Genomic DNA, 17,327 nt, shown 5'->3' with positions numbered 1-17,327 from the left:
ATGATCAACATCACGATCGCAAATCAGATAAGGAAATGTTTTAGTGTTTAATTCACTGCCACTTCTCTTCCAGGAATGCATGCCTTGAACATGTTCTGCTCTTCTCTCCGAAGGGATTTTCATTTATCTCTTTTACCTTGTTCACCTTCATTGCTTTCTATCTCCCTCCTGGTGTTTGATAAGGTGTCTACCAAAACCCGTTTTCATTGCCACATCTCCTTCCTCAGTGACTGTCTCCAGCTCTGACTTATTCCATGTGGATTCCAACTGTAGTTTCATCCTTCATGTTTTGAATCCACCCAGCATTACAGGTATCTCCGAGAAATACAACATTCCTCAGACTGCAGTTCTCGTCACATCCTGAGATCCACACAGTGCCATGCGCCATCACACATACACACTGAACCTCTCTCTCCAGCCGCACCGCCTCACCTCATCTCAAAGCTGTTCTACTCCGCAGTTTCATTTCATCCTTCGTCTTATCCCGCACATTAACAAAAGACTTTTTTTCTTCCTTTTAGGTGTTAAGGAATGCAAGCTCCAGCAGCTGATGGGAACTAATGCCCCTCCAGATCCTTCTTCCCCTTCACTTCCCTCTGACCCCACCCCTTCTGATCTGACCACTTGCCGTGCATTCACTACACGCTCTGACCTTCCCCTCTCTGATGTTGAATGATCTGTACTGAGCAAATGACTCAGTTTTATCCCCTTACGCCCCCACCTGAATGAATTTTGCGCTCGGCATGACGTTGAGTTCTTCTTCCGTCACCTTTGCCTCTGTGCTCACTTCTTTGGCCAGGAGTCCTCCCCCCGACCAGCAGACCCATTCACCTGCCTCCAGCATTCTCCCTCCACCTGGACCCCTCCTTCTGGCCTCTTACCCACTCTTGATCTTTTCATTGAGACATCGACTGTCTCAATTTCTCTGCTCCCCTCATTCACTCTAACCTGTCTCCCTCTGAACTTGCTGTACTCTGTTCTCTAAGGTCTAACCCCGACATTGTGATCAAACCTGCAGACAAGGGTGGTGCTGTTGTTGTCTGGCATACCAACTTCTATCTTGCAGAGGCTGAGCGCCAACTCTCAGACACTTCTTCCTACCTCCCCCTGGACCATGACTCCACCACTGAACATCAAGCTATTGTCCACAGGACTGCCACTGACCTCATCTCCTCCGGAGATCTTCTCTCGACAGCTTCCAACCTCATAGACCTACAATCCCGGACAGCCCGCTTCTACCTCCTTCCCAAAATCCACAAACAGGACTGTCGTGGCAAAGCCATCATTTCAGCCCCACTGAACTTATTTCTTCCTATCTTGACTCTATCTTTTCTCTGCTGGACCAGTCTCTTCCCACCTACATCTGTAACTCTTCTGACGCCCTATGTCATTTTGACAATTTCCAGTTTCCTGGCCCTAACCGCCTCCTCTTCACTATGGACGTCCAATCTCTCTACACCTCCATCCCCCACCAGGACAGTTTGAGGGCTCTCAGTTTCTTCCTTGAACAGAGGCCCAACCAGTCCCCATCCACCAGCACCCTCCTCTGCCTGGCTGAACTGGTTCTCACATTGAACAACTTCTGCTTCAACTCCACTTACTTCCTTCAAGTAAAAGGTATTGCTATGAGTACCCGCATGGGTCCTAGTTATGCCTGTCTTTTTGTGGGATATGTCAAACATTCCTTGTTCCAGTCCTACTCAGGCCCCTCCCCCAACTCTTTTTCCGATACATTGATGACTGTATCGGTGCCGTTTCCTGCTCCCGCCCTGAACTGGAAAACTTCATCGACATTGCTTTCAATTTCCACCCGTCTCTCACCTTTACACAATCCATCTCCGACACTTCCCTTGCCTTACTCAACTTCTCTGTCTCCATCTCTGGGGATAGGCTGTCCACTAATATTCATTATAAGCCCACCGACTCCACAGCTACCTCGACTACACTTCACACCCTGCCTCCTGTAAGGACTCCATTCCATTCTCCCAGTTTTTCCGTCTCTGGCATATCTGCTCCAATGATGCAACCTTCCAGAACAGCGCTTCTGATATGTCTTCCTTTTCCTCAACCGAGGATTCCCCCCATTGTGGTTGACAGGGCCTTCAACTGTGTCTGGCCCATTTCCCGCACATCTGCCCTCATGCCTTCCCCTCCCTCCCAGAACCGTAACAGGGTTCCCCTTGTCCTTACTTTCCACCCCATCAACCTCCACATCCAGATGATCATCCTCCGCCATTTCCGCCACCTCCAGCATGATGCCACGACCAAACGCATCTTCCCCTCCCCTCTCCTGTCAGTATTCAGAAGGGATCGTTTCCTTTGAGACACCCTCGTCCACTCCTCCATTACCCCCAACACCTGGTCCCCTTCCCACAGCACCGTCCCATGCAATCACAGGAGGTGTAATACCTGCCCTTTTACCTCCTCTCTCCGCACTATCCAAGGTCCCAAACACTCCTTTGAGGTGAAGCAGCAACTTACTTGTACTTCTTTCAATGTAGTATACTGTATTCGCTGCTCACAGTGCAGTCTCCTCTACATTGGGGAGACCAAATGCAGATTGGGTGACCGCTTTGTGGAACACCTCTGCTCAGTCTGAAAGCATGACCTCAAGCTTCCGGTTGCTTGTCATTTCAACACTCACCCTGTTCTCATGCCAACATTTCTGTCCTTGGCCTGCTCCAATGCTTCAGTGAACATCAACGCAAGCTCGATAAGCAGCACCTGATCTTTCAATTAGGCACGCTACAGCCTTGCGGACTGAACATTGAGTTCAATAAATTCAGAGCATAACTGGCCTCTTTTTAAAATATTTTATTTTTTAACCATGTGCCTGCATTTTAGGTAGTCAGAGCTGCTCATTATTCTGCTGGTAACACTCTCTCTAGACTAATGCTTTGTCTTTCACCACTAGTATTAACACACTCTTTGCCTTTGTCCCAGAACAGCTTTGTTATTTAATCTCTCTTGTGCTATTAAATACCTTCCCGTTTGTTCTCTCCCCCACTTCCCTTCATTTGCCTAAAACCTAATTCTTTTCCAATCTTTGCCAGTTCTGATGAAAGGTCGCAGACTTGAAATGCTAACTTTGCTTCTCTCTCCACAAATGCTGCCAGACCTGCTGATTATTTCCAGCACTTTCTGTTTTTATTCCCACTTTGTAAACAACCTGTCTAGAATGTCAATGTGGTGGTTATGGAATTTGTTGTCGTGATTTCCGGCCACTTGCTATGTAGATCATGAACAACAAGCAAAAAACCTTGATTGCTAGGGTTGCATACACCTCTCTGGAAATATCTACTTGGAGTTGTTGCCATGGTTTTGTTGGCCATCGGGACGGTTGTGAAGTGCGGGACACGGTTTGGCAGATTTTTCATTGAGCGTACATACTACGCAGTTCCTGATTAACTCTTCCATGTGATGATCTATTGTTGGCCCCCAGACTGCTTTACAGGATCGTTGTTTCATCTTAACGACACCCAGATGTCCTTCATGGGCAAGATGCTTTTCTGGAGCTTTTGAGATAACCACTCGGATTCTGCATGTGATACAGTTGTCATCAAACAATGTGAGCTCATTGCGTACTCTGTAGTACGGGACCAGTTCTTCCTCTATTTCGTGACTCTGCCTTCAACTCCTCTTGTGTCACAAGATTCGCCGTCGCATATAAAATCACCAGGTCTATGTCTTCGTTGTTGCAAGTAGCTTCGCTATCGTTAACGCTTTCGGTGATAGTAGTGTGGCTCAGCAGGTCAGCTACTCGGTTGCGTGAACCTGCGAGATACAGTACCTTGAAGTTGCACTGATGAAGGTGATCAGACCATCGATAGATGCGTAGAGGTTGATGATCAGATTCTGACATGGCTAACAATGTAGTCAGTGCTTGGTGATTGGTGTGAAGAGTGAACTTCCTAGCATAGAGATACATGTGCTAATGTTCACAAGCGTAGATGCAGACCAGTGCTTCCTACTCTCCAGTGGAGTATTTGTGTTTAGTTCCCAACAACGGGAATGATGTGAACACAATCGATTGTTGTCTTCCTGCAGTGTACTGTGAAATTACAGCTCTCATCGCATTTCCTGATGCATCTGTTGTGGCGCATGGAGATGCTATCTTGGTCTTTAACATGTCAAACACTGTTTGCTGTGCAATTGTCCATTCCCATTGTGCATCTTTGCTTTTGAAGAGGCTCCACGATCTCTGTGTACTGGGGCACAAATTTGTTCTAAAAGTTGGTAGTGCCGAGGAACAATGACAACTCTTTTTGTGTTAGGCAGGTCAGAAGTGCATGAATGGCTTTGACGTTGTCGTGTGTAGGCTTTACTCCAGCTGCTGTCACTTTGTACCCAAGGAAATCAATCTGGAATGCTGTGAAAGTGCATTTGTCCTTGTTGACCATCAAATTAGGTTGTGAGAGTTGACGAGCACTGCAGATAACCGCTAATTGTATTCTGCTTTATCCATTCCATGGATGACGAGGTGGTTGAGAAGGTTGTACATTCCCTCAACATCTGACAAAACTGAAGAGACAATCTTCTGGAATGTGCTAGGTGCTGAACTTAGTCCTTAGGGCATTCTGCAGTACTGAAACATGCCGTCGTGTGTAACAAAGGCTGTAAGATGTCAGCTTCACTCCATCTGTGGTATCTGAAGATAGCTTTATCACATATTGATCTTCATGAAGAATGTGGAGTCATGAAATGATGTCGATAGTTCTTGGATCGTTAAGAGTGGGTACTTGTCTGGAATAATTGCTTTGTTGATTGACATAAGTCAACACAGAGTCCAAGTTCTCCATTTTTGCATTGCAAAATGGCTAGGTTCGATATCCTTGGGGATGAATTGATTTGCTCAATGATACTGCCTTTTCAGCTCCTATGACACTGATGTGGGTGGTGAATGACAACCATCTCAAATTTTGCAGAACAGGTGGAATTGATGAGTCGACGCAAGGAGCATGACAGTACCCCTTAATCTCCCCAAACTATCATCCTCCATGAGTAGGCATTCCCTGATTTGTGGGATTGCAGTTTTTCAACTAGTTGGTCGTGAATTAGTTCATTAGTTAGTGTGCCAAATTTGCATGTGGAAGCCAACTGACACAACACTGCCACATGTTACGGGCTCACCATTTCCCCGGCATCTCTGGCGGAACACGTATTTTTCAATCATCACACGTTTCTTCGGGCCAAAGTATTTCTCAACAGCACCTTTCGCCTTATTGAACGTAGACATATCATCAAATAATCGCTGGCCCTCTGCTCCGAGGCAATGCACGAGTATCGCCTTCTTGCGGGTTGCTGCTACATCCTTACCGTCCACACCTGTAGCGAGCAAGTAGGTTTCAAACCCAGAAATCCATCTGTCCCACGAATGGGAGGATCTTCCGGCAATGACAGTAAAGGTGCTGGGGCCAGTAAATTTAAATTACTCACCACCTTCGTCGCCAGACGTTATGTTTTGTACCCCAAGCATGTAGAAACTAGACTCATGATTTCAGATGGCTGCCTGAATCTGTCTTAGTTTCACTTTCGGAACCACACCCCCCTCAGGCTTGTCTGACAGCATACTGGGCAATCTTACAAACGTAGCACAGAGCAATCAACCACTGAGCAATCAAACACAACAAATACCAAGCTGTCAATGTTGTTTTGCCATTGATGAAAATTAGTGAAACAGGAATGATGAGCAAGCACAGCAAATCACTTCCTTCACGAAATGACTGAAATATAATGGGGTTAGCTCAGTTGGTAGCATTCATGCCTGAATCAGAAGGTTGAGGGTTCACGTGCCACTCCTAAGAATGAGCTCAAAATCTGGGTGCTTGTTTCTTTCTCTATCCTTTTCTTTCATTGGTCAAAGAGATAAGCCTTTGGGCATGATGCTCACGTAGTTGTAGATGCAACAGTTGATGTTCCAGCAATTTACAACACAAATATAGTCAATGATGAACATAAAAGTCCAATTGCCACAGTACCATTGCAGCAGTTTATGGCCCTATAAGTATTATGAAATAAAAGTTCTTCGAGTAGATTCATCGATCAGCCCTATTAAAGGGAAGCCACAGTCAAAGGGGCAATCGGTGTTGTAACCCTATCATCCACACTTTGAGCACAGCTCCCTGCTGAGGGAATTGGATTGATGAATTTACATTCTCCTGTTGAGTGTACATATATTCGAGGGGGAGGCAAGCTGAAGCTCAATGATGAAAGCAACAATTGGGTGGCAAGTTGAAATTCAAACTCACAACTAGTACTTAAATACTTCCAGGTGTGGTAATATTTTGCTTTGGAGGCCAGTGAAAGTGTGCAATGCAGGATTCCTAATGATGCCCATGAACAGTAACCAAGCAATCACAATAATAGCGTCACTGCCAGGGGAATGGATATGAGGGAAAAATTGCATTTTTACAAAAAAGTGCTTTGCTTGTCACATACTTTGGCATTATTTGCGATTAAAAAATGGCTTCTCCTACCTTTGTGATTTTGCCCATTTCATATATATCGGCCTTTTCATCCTCAAATTCGGCAAAGGCTGCTTGAACTTTGGCAATGGTCTCGTCGTGGTTGTTGGTAGCACTTGGAAGTCCTTTAGGGAAGTAGAAGCGTGGAATGTTTATAGATACAGGAGTGCTGACAACAACTTTGTTTGAAGGGGGAGGACTGGGAGCAGTGTTTGTCACAATGGGGGGTGGAGTTCCAGGTTTCTTTTCTTTATTGCTTTGGACCTGTAAAAGACAATGGAACATGCAACATAAATTCTCCATGAGATCTTTTCAAATAGTGTGATGGGCATTGCTTTACACTGCATAATTGTTGATTTGTATGCTTCCAGCTGGTTCTGATTTTTTTTTAAAAGCCTGCAGGAAAACCACAAAGCTGCCCAAAGTTCAGAAGCCTCTGTTCCTGCTTTCAGCACCTGAGAGAGGGGGCAGAGAGAGAGGAAAGGGGGGACGCAGAGAGGGGTGACAGAGAGAGAGGAGGAATATCGAGAGGAAAGGGAGACAGACAGAGAGAGAGAGGGGGACAGAGAGAGCGGGGGACAGAGAGAGAGTGGAGGATGGGGGGGGGGAAGAGAGAGTGGGGGACGACACAGAGGGCGGGGGACGACACAGAGGGCGGGGGACGACGCATTGGTCGGGGGGGACGCAGAGAGTGGGGGATGCAGAGAGTGGGGGACAGAGGGGGGCATAGAGGGGGGTAAAAAGGGGGGGACACAGAGGGGGGCCGTTGGGGGGGGTCACAGGCGGACATAGAGGGGAGACACATAGGGGGGACACAGAGTGGGGGACACACACAGAGGGGGGACACACACAGAGGGGGGGACACACAGAGGGGGGGACACACAGAGGGGGGGACACACAGAGGGGGGGGGACACACAGGGGGGGGGACACACAGGGGGGGGGACACACAGGGGGGGGGGACACACAGGGGGGGGGGGGACACAGAGGGGGGGGGACACAGAGGGGGGGGGACACAGAGGGGGGGACGGGGGGCCACAGGGAATCATAGGGGGACACAGAGGGGGACACAGAGGGGGGGACCCGGAGGGGGGACACATGGGGGGGACACAGAGGGGGGACATGGGGGGGACCCAGAGGGGGGGAGACACAGTGGGGACACAGAGGTGGGGACAGAGGGGGGGGACAGAGGGTGGGACACAGAGGGGTGGGACACAGAAGGGGGGACACAGAGGGGGGGACACAGAGGGGGGGACACAGAGGCGGGGCACACGGGGGGGGGGACACAGGGGGGGGTCACAGAGGGGGAGGACACAGGGGGGGAGACACAGAAGGGGGGTCGGGGGGCCACAGGGGAGTCATAGGGGGACACAGAGGGGGGACACATGGGGGGGACACAGAGGGGGGACACAGAGGGGGGACACGGGGAAGACACAGAGGGGGGGACCCGGAGGGGGGGACCCATGGGGGGAACACAGAGGGGGGACCCACAGGGGGGGGACACAGAAGGGGGACACACAGAGGGGGGGACACCACACAGAGGGGGGGACACACAGAGGGGGAGAGAACGCAGAGTGGGGGGAGAACGCAGAGTGGGGGGAGAACGCAGAGTGGGGGAAAGACAGACAGAGAGAGAGAGAGGGGAGGAAGAGAGAGCGATCAAGATTACTCCACAGAACCATAGAAAAATTACAGCACAGAAGGAGGCCATTCAGCCCGTTGTGTCCGTGCCAGCTGAAAAAAGCTAGCTGCCTAATCTAATTCCACCTTCCAGCACCTGGTCCATCGCCTTGCAGGTTACAGCACTTCAGGTGCATGTCCAGGTACCTTTTAAAAGAATTGAGGGTTTCTGCCTCCACCGCCTTTCCTGGCAGAGAATTCCAGACACCCACCACCCTCTGGGTGAAAAAGGTTTCTCCTCATGTCCCCTCTAAATCCTTCTACCAATCACCTTAAATCTGTGTCCCCTGGTAATTGACCTCTCTGCTAGGGAAACAGGTCTACTCTATCTAGGCCCCTCATAATTTTGTATTCTTCAATTAAGTCACCCCTCAGCCTCCTCTGTTCTAAGGAAAACAACCCGAGCCTATCCAATCTTTCCTCATAGCTGCAACTTCCAAGCCCTGGCAACATTCTTGTAAATCTCCTCGGTACTCTCTCCAAAGCAATTATGTCCTTCCTGTAATGTGGTGACCAGAACTGTACGCAATACTCCAACTGTGGCCAATCAGCATTTTATACAGTTCCAGCATTACATCCCTGCTTTTGAATTCTATACCTCGGCCAATAAAGGAAAGCATTTCATATGTCTTCTTCACTTTATCTACCTGTCCTGCCACCTTTAGGGACCTGTGGACATGCACTCCAAGGTCTCTCACTTCTTCTACCCCTCTCAATATCCTCCCATTTATTGTGTATTCCCTCACTTTATTTGCCATCCCCAAGTGCATTACCTCACACTTCTCCAGATTGAATTCCATTTGCCGTTGGACAGCTATCCGGAGTACTCCACATCACTACAAGAAGTGTGCAGGCAGATATTGACTACTTGTGCAAGCAAATACAATGCCAGGTATCTCACTAAATCAGTGCCCAACATACTGACAAAAAAGTAAGTCAATAAATTAGTCTTCTCATTTAAAGTTTCTTCACAAAAATGCACATTTGTTGTTGTTTTGATTAACAGAAAGTTACATTTTAAATGCCTTTATATTCCTGAAATTGTCTCACTGGCCCCCAACAGAGGGGGGGGGGTCACAGAGGGGGGGTCACAGAGGGGGGAACACAGAAGGGGGGACACAGAAGGGGGGACACAGAGGTGGGGGACACAGGCGGGGGACACAGGCGGGGGACACAGAGGTGGGGGACACAGGCGGGGGACACAGAGGGGGGGGACACAGAAGGGGGGGACACAGAAGGGGGGGACACAGAAGGGGGGGACACAGAAGGGGGGGACACAGAGGGGGAGGACACAGAGGGGGAGGACACAGAGGGGGAGGACACAGAGGGGGAGGACACGGGGGGGGGAGACACAGAAGGGGGGTCGGGGGACACAGAAGGGGGGGTCGGGGGACACAGAGGTGGGGGACAAAAATTGTAATGTGGGCCCCCACATGCGAAAGGTTTGGACATCCCTGCTCCAAGCCTTTAACCTTGTGTTTTAAAATAACCTAACTAAGTTATTTTAAAACACAAGTTTAAAGGTTTGTGTTATGTAAACTCATTTTAAAATGGGAAAAGTAACTTAGGGAATGTCTCAATTTCTACACTCTGGCAGCATTAATTTCACTTGGGACACAAGCTCAGTGACATGTTGAAAGTTGCTGGACTTTCACTTCTATATAAATGTCGCAATTCTATTGCTATCTTTTGGAATCACATTGTTCCAAAACTTGTATTGAGGGGAAAACAGGCAAGAAAATCCAAGAAATCTCCATAAATCAGCACTGTAAGTTCATCATGAATAGAAGAGTACGGTGTAATGGGGCTGAGTGATATTGGCAAAAAAGGATGCTGATAACCCATATACAATAGTTAATAAATACAATGTAATAGCTGTAATAAACCTTAATCTATGAACTGTCTACAATTCCTTAACAAAACCCATGCTGCATTTGCAGTTTTAAAATTGTCAGGGAAGACATAGTAAAAATTTATTATGTTTCAATGACCAAGTTAGAAATCTCCCTGGCTGCTCAGTCATTGCCTTAATGGCCAGATGGGTGTAATCGATGATTCCTTGCATCTGAGGGAATCTGGTAACGGAGTCTAATCCCACTGCCCTTTGAGCTTCTACCTACCTGGAATTGAATGTAATCTGCTGTTCTCTCGAATGGAGCATCCATCACCTCCGTGATACAATGATGTGCTGCTGCCCGTGAGATGCCACCAATATCTGCTGCCGCTTCTGGGAAGGAACCAATTACAAAAAAGTGCAAAGCCACTGTGACTTTTACAGCCACAGGAAGGCAATGGCAATGGTTCCTGTGAACCCTCGGATGATGCTCAACGAGGGCACACAAGTCAGCAACCATCTGGCTGGGCAGGCGTAGCCTTCCACAACACTGACACTCCGACATCTCCAGGTGACTGCTCCATGGGCAGTAGTCCCTCTGCCGAGGGTATTGCCTTCGCTGCCTTCCTGCCCTTCGTTCCTCGCGCCTATGCCCCTGTTGCCCAGGGGTCTGCCTCTGTTCCTGTAGATGCTGCTTCTCATCCCTAGTCGATCCTATCTCTGACTAGCTTAATCCTATTTCCTGTTGGGACCTTCAATTCTTTCAATTGGAATGTGCAGTGTTCCTGAATCGCCCCCCCCCCCCCACCCCATGAACCTGTGAGGCCCATAGTCTGAGAGACCCATCCACCCCCTCCCAAAGCTGACCCCCAAAAAATGCTCTTGTCAAGAGTGAAGAAATATGACAGATAATGCTCCTGACGTTGTACAATTGGTTGCCTGTGGATGAGGGCTTTTTCTGCGCCTTCCATCTTTAATGGTGCCTCTTGCTGCTATCCTGCTGTTCTGACTGGCACCCAACTGTGTTTGCACCTCCTCTCCCAATCATGGTTGAGACCCCGTTGTGGATCCTGTGCCTTCGAAAGAAAATTCAAAACTGGTCCTAAACAAGGTGACAACGAACTCTTTAAGAACCTTAACTGGCTTCTTATCAATCTTGGGTGGGTTGTCTCCTCCGGCTCTTGGCGGAGCCTTTTAAACTTTTAACATGCTGGTATTACATTGGGAAACCAAAATGCTGACCTGAGGGGTGAGTTTAAGTGACTGCCCGCCCCCATTTCCACCATCTTATCTAAATAAAAATCCCGCTTAAAGAGTTCATAAAGTTTAGTTGACCTTTGCAGCATTTACTTTCCCCAGTTTACTGAGAACTTAAATTCTGATCACCATTTTTGAAAAAAAAAATATTTATTCTGAGACAGAGCTTCTCAGTGCTGCATTGAAGTCACCATGTTGTCATGGCTAAATACCATTTCTGATTAGCTTGGTGTGATGCAACAACTTTATACTAATAATTATTTGCAGGCTTTCTAACTTGTTTAATGAAATATAATTGAAGTCTTATCATTAACAGTTTATATGATTTTAGTATGCTGCATTTTGATTCTCATTTACTATATTTTTATTCTGGTATTTTGCATATTGAAACCGCACTGGTATATGGATATTCATTGTTCATGTGCTAAGTATCCAGGCTGGCAATTAGTCTTCATTGTTATAATAATCTGGTCAGTTTTGATTCCAATACACATATATGTTCACATCAACATAAAAGAATCAGATAGCCTCAAAGGAAGCAGAGCTCCAGAAATATTTGCTCATTTCCTTTCCTGTCTAATCCTCTTTCCTTATTTCAGGAAAACACTAGCCTATTCTGGGACACAGTTCTCTACTTGTTCCAGATCCCCTCTACTACTTCACTCATGTCCCTCACACATGATGAATGGGCAAGATTGTGAGGCAGTGGTTTTTAACCTCTGGCTGCCTGTTTCTTGCCTAACGAATGGGGTATTGGGGAGGGGGGTACCTCAGCAACCCATTGATGCCCAAGGCCTGCTTGCTGCAACTTTTAGGCCACCTTCAAATGGATAAGCAGCCCATGTACTGCTTACTTCCAGCAGGAGGCGGCTTAAATATGCAAATCAGAGTCCTATAACATTTGGAGGATCCTGCCTGCATTGCAGAATATGCATCTCGATGCATTTGCACCAGGGGTTGAGTGACTCAACGAATGCTCCTTAAAGTGATTGCTGGAGGCTGTCGAAAAAACACTGAAGAAATTTTTAAATTTCTTTGGTTTCAAGTCATTCACCTGGGCACAGAAAATAAGTCTGGCCTACTGCTGGCCTGCGTGAGGTGGCCTTCCCAGTATTGTCTCCCCTGTGGCCCCCCTCCACCCCCTACGCAACCCTGGCCCTTTGGCTAGGTTGATTTCCCACCCTGCCATAACTGGCATTTCATAGCCGGCTGTTTTAGGTAGGCGGTTTTGCCGCTCCACTGGCTTCACAGGCCTATGGGACGGAACTAGAAATTACTCTGCGACTGCCAGATCAGTCAACCACTGGGATGTCGCAATCAATCCCAATGTTGTCCTCACCTAATATGCACATGTAGCAATCAGCAACAGGAACTTTGGCCCATTTTCCCTTCGCTTCCCTTTCCAAGTGAGTGTCAAGGCCCACTGGAGTGCTCTTCCACCACCCCAGGTGAGATCAACAATTAAGCACATTCTATTACTAAACATAAAACCATGTTGGTGTATTTGGTTTCATTCCATGTAAGGCAGTGGTTTTTGCAGCTGTGTGAGCATGTGAGGGAGCTCTATTGCCCATTCTTAATGGCACTGTTAACTCGTATTTCTGATTATTTTCACAAAAATGCCTTGCATTTTAAATCGAACTTTAATTGAATGGTTATAACCTATTGGAAAGGCTGAACAGGTGGGGGTGGGATCTTTTCTCTAGAAAAGAGAAATAAGAGGTGATCTGATAGCAGTCTTTAAGATTATGAAGAGGTTTGATATAGGTAGAGAAGATTTATCCACTTTTTGTAGGTAAGTCTCAAACTAAGGGTTATAAAAACAAGATTGCCACTAATAAATCCAATAAGGAATTCAGGACCAACATCCTTACTCAGGGAGTGGTTAGAATGTGGAACTCATGACTACATGGAGTAGCTGAGGCTCTTAGCATAGAAGCATTTAAGGGGAAGCCAGATATGGGGGAGAAAGGAATAGAAGGATATATTGACAGGGTGAGCTGAAGTTTGGTGGGAGGAGGCTCGTGTGGAGCATAAAGACTGACAAGACCTATTGGCTTGTTTTTTGTGATGTAAGTATTATGTAATACTATGTGATATTGGCCTTGTATAAGAGCTTCAAGGGGCTTTATGTTTGACAAACTATTTTTCTTCATTTGCAAATGCACAATGCAATGAAACAAATCATTTCAAAATACATCATCTCATCACTTGCATGTTGATATCACTGCAGTGAAAGTGAGCCATTGCTGTTCTCCCTCCCCACCAAAAAAGTTTTGGCATGGACTTTTCTCATGAAGATACTGCCCCTTTCATTACAGTTGTAGTATTTAGCGTTAACCCAGTTGGAAATCTGAGGCTCAGATTGCAGAGAGATCACTTAAAACATCCCAATGACACCAACATAAAGATTGAAGGTCTCAGGGACTTGGATATGATAACAACGTGGCAATGGAGGTGGGTGGCTTTTCAGATTACAAGTCTTCCTGCATGAGTTTGGCAGAAAGTGAGAAATAAACCCACAAAACCCCAGGCTGCAGCAACTGACTTCAGCCTTCACTGCAAACCAGTAAAAGGACTGTGGTCTCAGCATCAGACTGCTGATCAGCCAGTCAATCTGGATACTGGGACAGATACAATGTAATTCCCTATAGAGTAACATCCTTCTCTGCATTTTACTGCACATGAAACAAAGCTACTGATTTTAAGTTTTCAAAGAAAATGGATGGAATTGTGGAATATGATCCCCCGAATAAAACCCACTATGTAAAACTAAACAAAAAAGAATTCTGCTTATTCTCTCACTGGAAATCAACAAGCTCAATTTTAAAAGGGTGAAAAGTCAGCTCCAAATCCACAGTAAAGAACACTAATACTCCATATAATAAAATAATTCAACTTATTCAGGTATTGTAAATCAGTTGCCCCTGAATATAAGGCAGCAGAGTAAGGTCCACAGAGTCCCTTCAGACATTAACCCTTTGAGAACTTTTAAAATACTGTCACGCACCTTTTTTCTTTCATATAGCATCTGCAGAAATGACTTTCTGTAAATATCCTACGGCAGACATCATGAAGAATAAGTAGAAAAATGCATAGAAACCATTGACAATCCTTGGAGTAAAGAGCCAATGTTGCAGCCTGCTGAGATCTTGGGAGCAGAAAATGCTACTGCTGTCCTCAAAGGGTTAAACATTTAAACCAAGGCCAGAGGACCTGGTACAAAATGAATCTTGACTGTGCTGTGAGATTTGAGTTTCCAGTTTCCACAAGCCTTACAACTAAGCGCCTTCTATCTCCAAGCACATTACTCACTGCTCCATTCATTGCCTAGAAAAGATTGAACAAAGAAGCTGAGACCCCCCTCCCTTTCCTCTCAGGACCCCAGTGTACCACAAAGATGCCTGCACTGAAATAAACTTGTCCATACCTAGAAGTAGTTAACTGCAAAAATTAATAGGAATTAAAAATGCTGTAACATTTGCCAGAAAAAAAACATTAGCAACTAAAAGTGTCAGTCATTTTAGCATTCCTCTAATAATACTGTGATCAGACTTCCTTTCCTTCCATAATCTGCAGCCTTTTAAAACTCAAGCGTAGCATGCCTAACCACTACTGCTTAATTTAACTCATCTCCTTTGATGGTGTCCTGATCAATGAGTATATCCCTCCAGTATGGTAGTTGCACATACATGCTGTTCAGACTGTATATAAATGGTAATGCATTTGAAATGTGACATTCTAAATGATCAGCATTTCTCTGCAACTGTTAAAATGTTTAATTGTAAAACGCTGCCGTGCGAGTGGTCATTTTTTCTGGATTCTGCTCTGATACTGTTCGTTGTAATGAGGGATGGTAGATGGGTAAGATTTTTTAAAACATTCAAAAGAGAACTTGAGTGCGCCCCTAACAATGTTTGGACTGCTGAAATCAATGAACCTGAACTTATGCCTTCTTTTGAGGATTGCCTTTAAGGAATTTCATGGTTGGACAAATATATCAAAAGTACATGTCTGGTATTTCTGAACTGTGCTGATCTGCTAGTGAGCTGTCTATTCTAGGCCTTCATTATAAATTGATGTTCATCTGTAACTGTGCGATATCTATACACAGGTAATGCTAGTGCAATATAAACATCCTTCAGAATAGGCGATTGCTCACACTGCACTTGTGTGAAGGCAACCACAACTCAATCCTGCTTCTGCCACTTACAATTTATAAAACTCTTACACCCATCCCTCAGATGAAGCGTTAAACCGAGGCTCTCTGCCTTCTCAGGTGCATATAAAGGATCCCTTGGCACTATCTCAAAGAGCAGAGGAGTTATGCTGGATGCCTAGGCCAACATTTATGCCTCAACCAACATCACTAAAAACAGATGATCATATCACATTGTTGTTTGTGGGACCTTGCTGTGTGCAAAATTGGCTGCTGCATTTCCTACATTACAACAGTGACTACAATTCGGAAGTACTTCATTAGCTGTAAAATGGTTTGGGATCATCTGAGGTCGTGAAAGGTGCATGTATATACAAGTTATTTCTTTCTTTACATTTGTGAGAGGATTGCCAAAATGTACCATAACATTGCCCTAGATTGACTTACAATTGCTATTAAATTAACGCAAAAAAGCAATGTTGCTGGGTGTGGCTATTCAACTTGTGTCACATATTTAAAATGCCTATAATTAGAATGATTGTACAGCCTCCACATTTGCTGGTTCCTCCAGGACAACTCACATCCTTTAAAAAATGTGGCAGTTGTTAATTTCATGAAATACTAAAAAATACAGTTTTGTTCCTAACAGGCTTTTTAAAAAAAATCACAGATGAGAAATTCTTGCCCATAATTCACATTTTTTAAATTTGTTGACGTGATGTGGGTGTCGCTGGCTAGGCCAGCATTTGTTGCCCATCCCTAAATTCCCTTGAGAAGGTGGTGGTGAGCTGCCTTCTTGAACCGCTACAGTCCTTGGGGTGTAGGTATACATACAGTGCTATTATGAAGGGAGTGAAGGAACAGCAATATAGTTCCAAGTCAGCATGGTGTGTGGTTTGGAGGGGATCTTGCAGGTGGTGGTGTTCCCATGCATTTGCTGCTCTTGTCCTTCTAGGTGGTAGAGGTCGCAGGTTTGGAAGGTGCTGTGGAAGGAGCCTTGGTGAGTTGCTGCAGTGCATCTTGTATATGGTACACACTGCTGTCACTGTGCGTCGGTGGTGGAGGGAGTGAATGCTGAAGGTGGTGGATGGCATGCCAATCAAGCGGGCCACTTTGTCCTGGATGGTGTCGAGCTTCTTGAGTATTGTTGGAAGTGCATCCATCCATGCAAGTGGAGAGTATTCCATCACATTCCTGACATGTGCCTTGTAGATGGTGGACAGGCATTGGGTAGGGAGGAGGTGGGTTACTCGCCACAGAATTCCTCGCCTCTGACCTGCTCTTGCAGCCACAGCATTTACATGGTTGGTCCAGTTCAGTTTCTGGTCAATGGTAACCCCCAGGATGTTAATGGTAATGCCATTGAACATCAAGGGGAGATGGTTAGATTCTTGTTTGAGATGGTCATTGCCTGGCACTTGTGTGGTGCAAATATTACACCACTTATCAGCCCAAACTTCGATGGTGTCCAGGTCTTGCTGCATATATACATGGGCTGCTTAGTATCTGAAGAGTCGTGAATGGTGCTGAACATTGTGTAATCATCAGTGAATATCCCTTCTTCTGACCTTATGATGGAGGGAAGATCACTGAAGATGCAGCTGAAGATGGTTGGGCCTAGGACACTATCCTGAGGAACTCCTGCAGTGATGTCCTGGAACTGAAATGATTAACCTCCAACAACCACAACCATCTTCCTTTGTGCTAGGTATGACTCCAGCCAGCTGAGAGTTATCCCCCTGATTCCCATTGACTCAAGTTTTGCTAAGGCTCCTTGATGCCATACTCGGTCAATGCTGCCTTGATGCTACCTCAGCTCTGGAGTTCAGCTCTTTTGTCCATGTTTGAACCAAGGCTGTAATGAGGTCAGGAGCTGAGTGGCCCTAACAGAACCCAAACTGAGTGTCAGTGAGCAGGTTATCGCTGAGCAAGTGC

General features: G+C 46.1%; 1 protein-coding gene across 5 annotated transcripts in view; it reads right to left on the bottom strand.

Moving 5' to 3' along the window:
- ppp2r3a (protein phosphatase 2, regulatory subunit B'', alpha) overlaps positions 1 to 17,327 on the bottom strand; it is a 525,535-nt gene that overhangs the window by 80,328 nt on the left and 427,880 nt on the right. For all 5 annotated transcript variants that reach the window (XM_068042008.1, XM_068042007.1, XM_068042006.1 and 2 more), the window contains one exon: positions 6,477 to 6,728. In XM_068042008.1, the coding sequence (XP_067898109.1) occupies positions 6,477 to 6,728 (252 nt within the window). The remainder of the gene's footprint in view (positions 1 to 6,476; positions 6,729 to 17,327) is intronic.

This window comes from Heterodontus francisci, chromosome 11 (assembly GCF_036365525.1).
Source record: "Heterodontus francisci isolate sHetFra1 chromosome 11, sHetFra1.hap1, whole genome shotgun sequence".
NCBI classification, from domain to species: domain Eukaryota; kingdom Metazoa; phylum Chordata; class Chondrichthyes; order Heterodontiformes; family Heterodontidae; genus Heterodontus; species Heterodontus francisci.
Note: the sequence above shows the minus strand (reverse complement) of the source record. Positions and strands in the feature narration are given on the sequence as shown.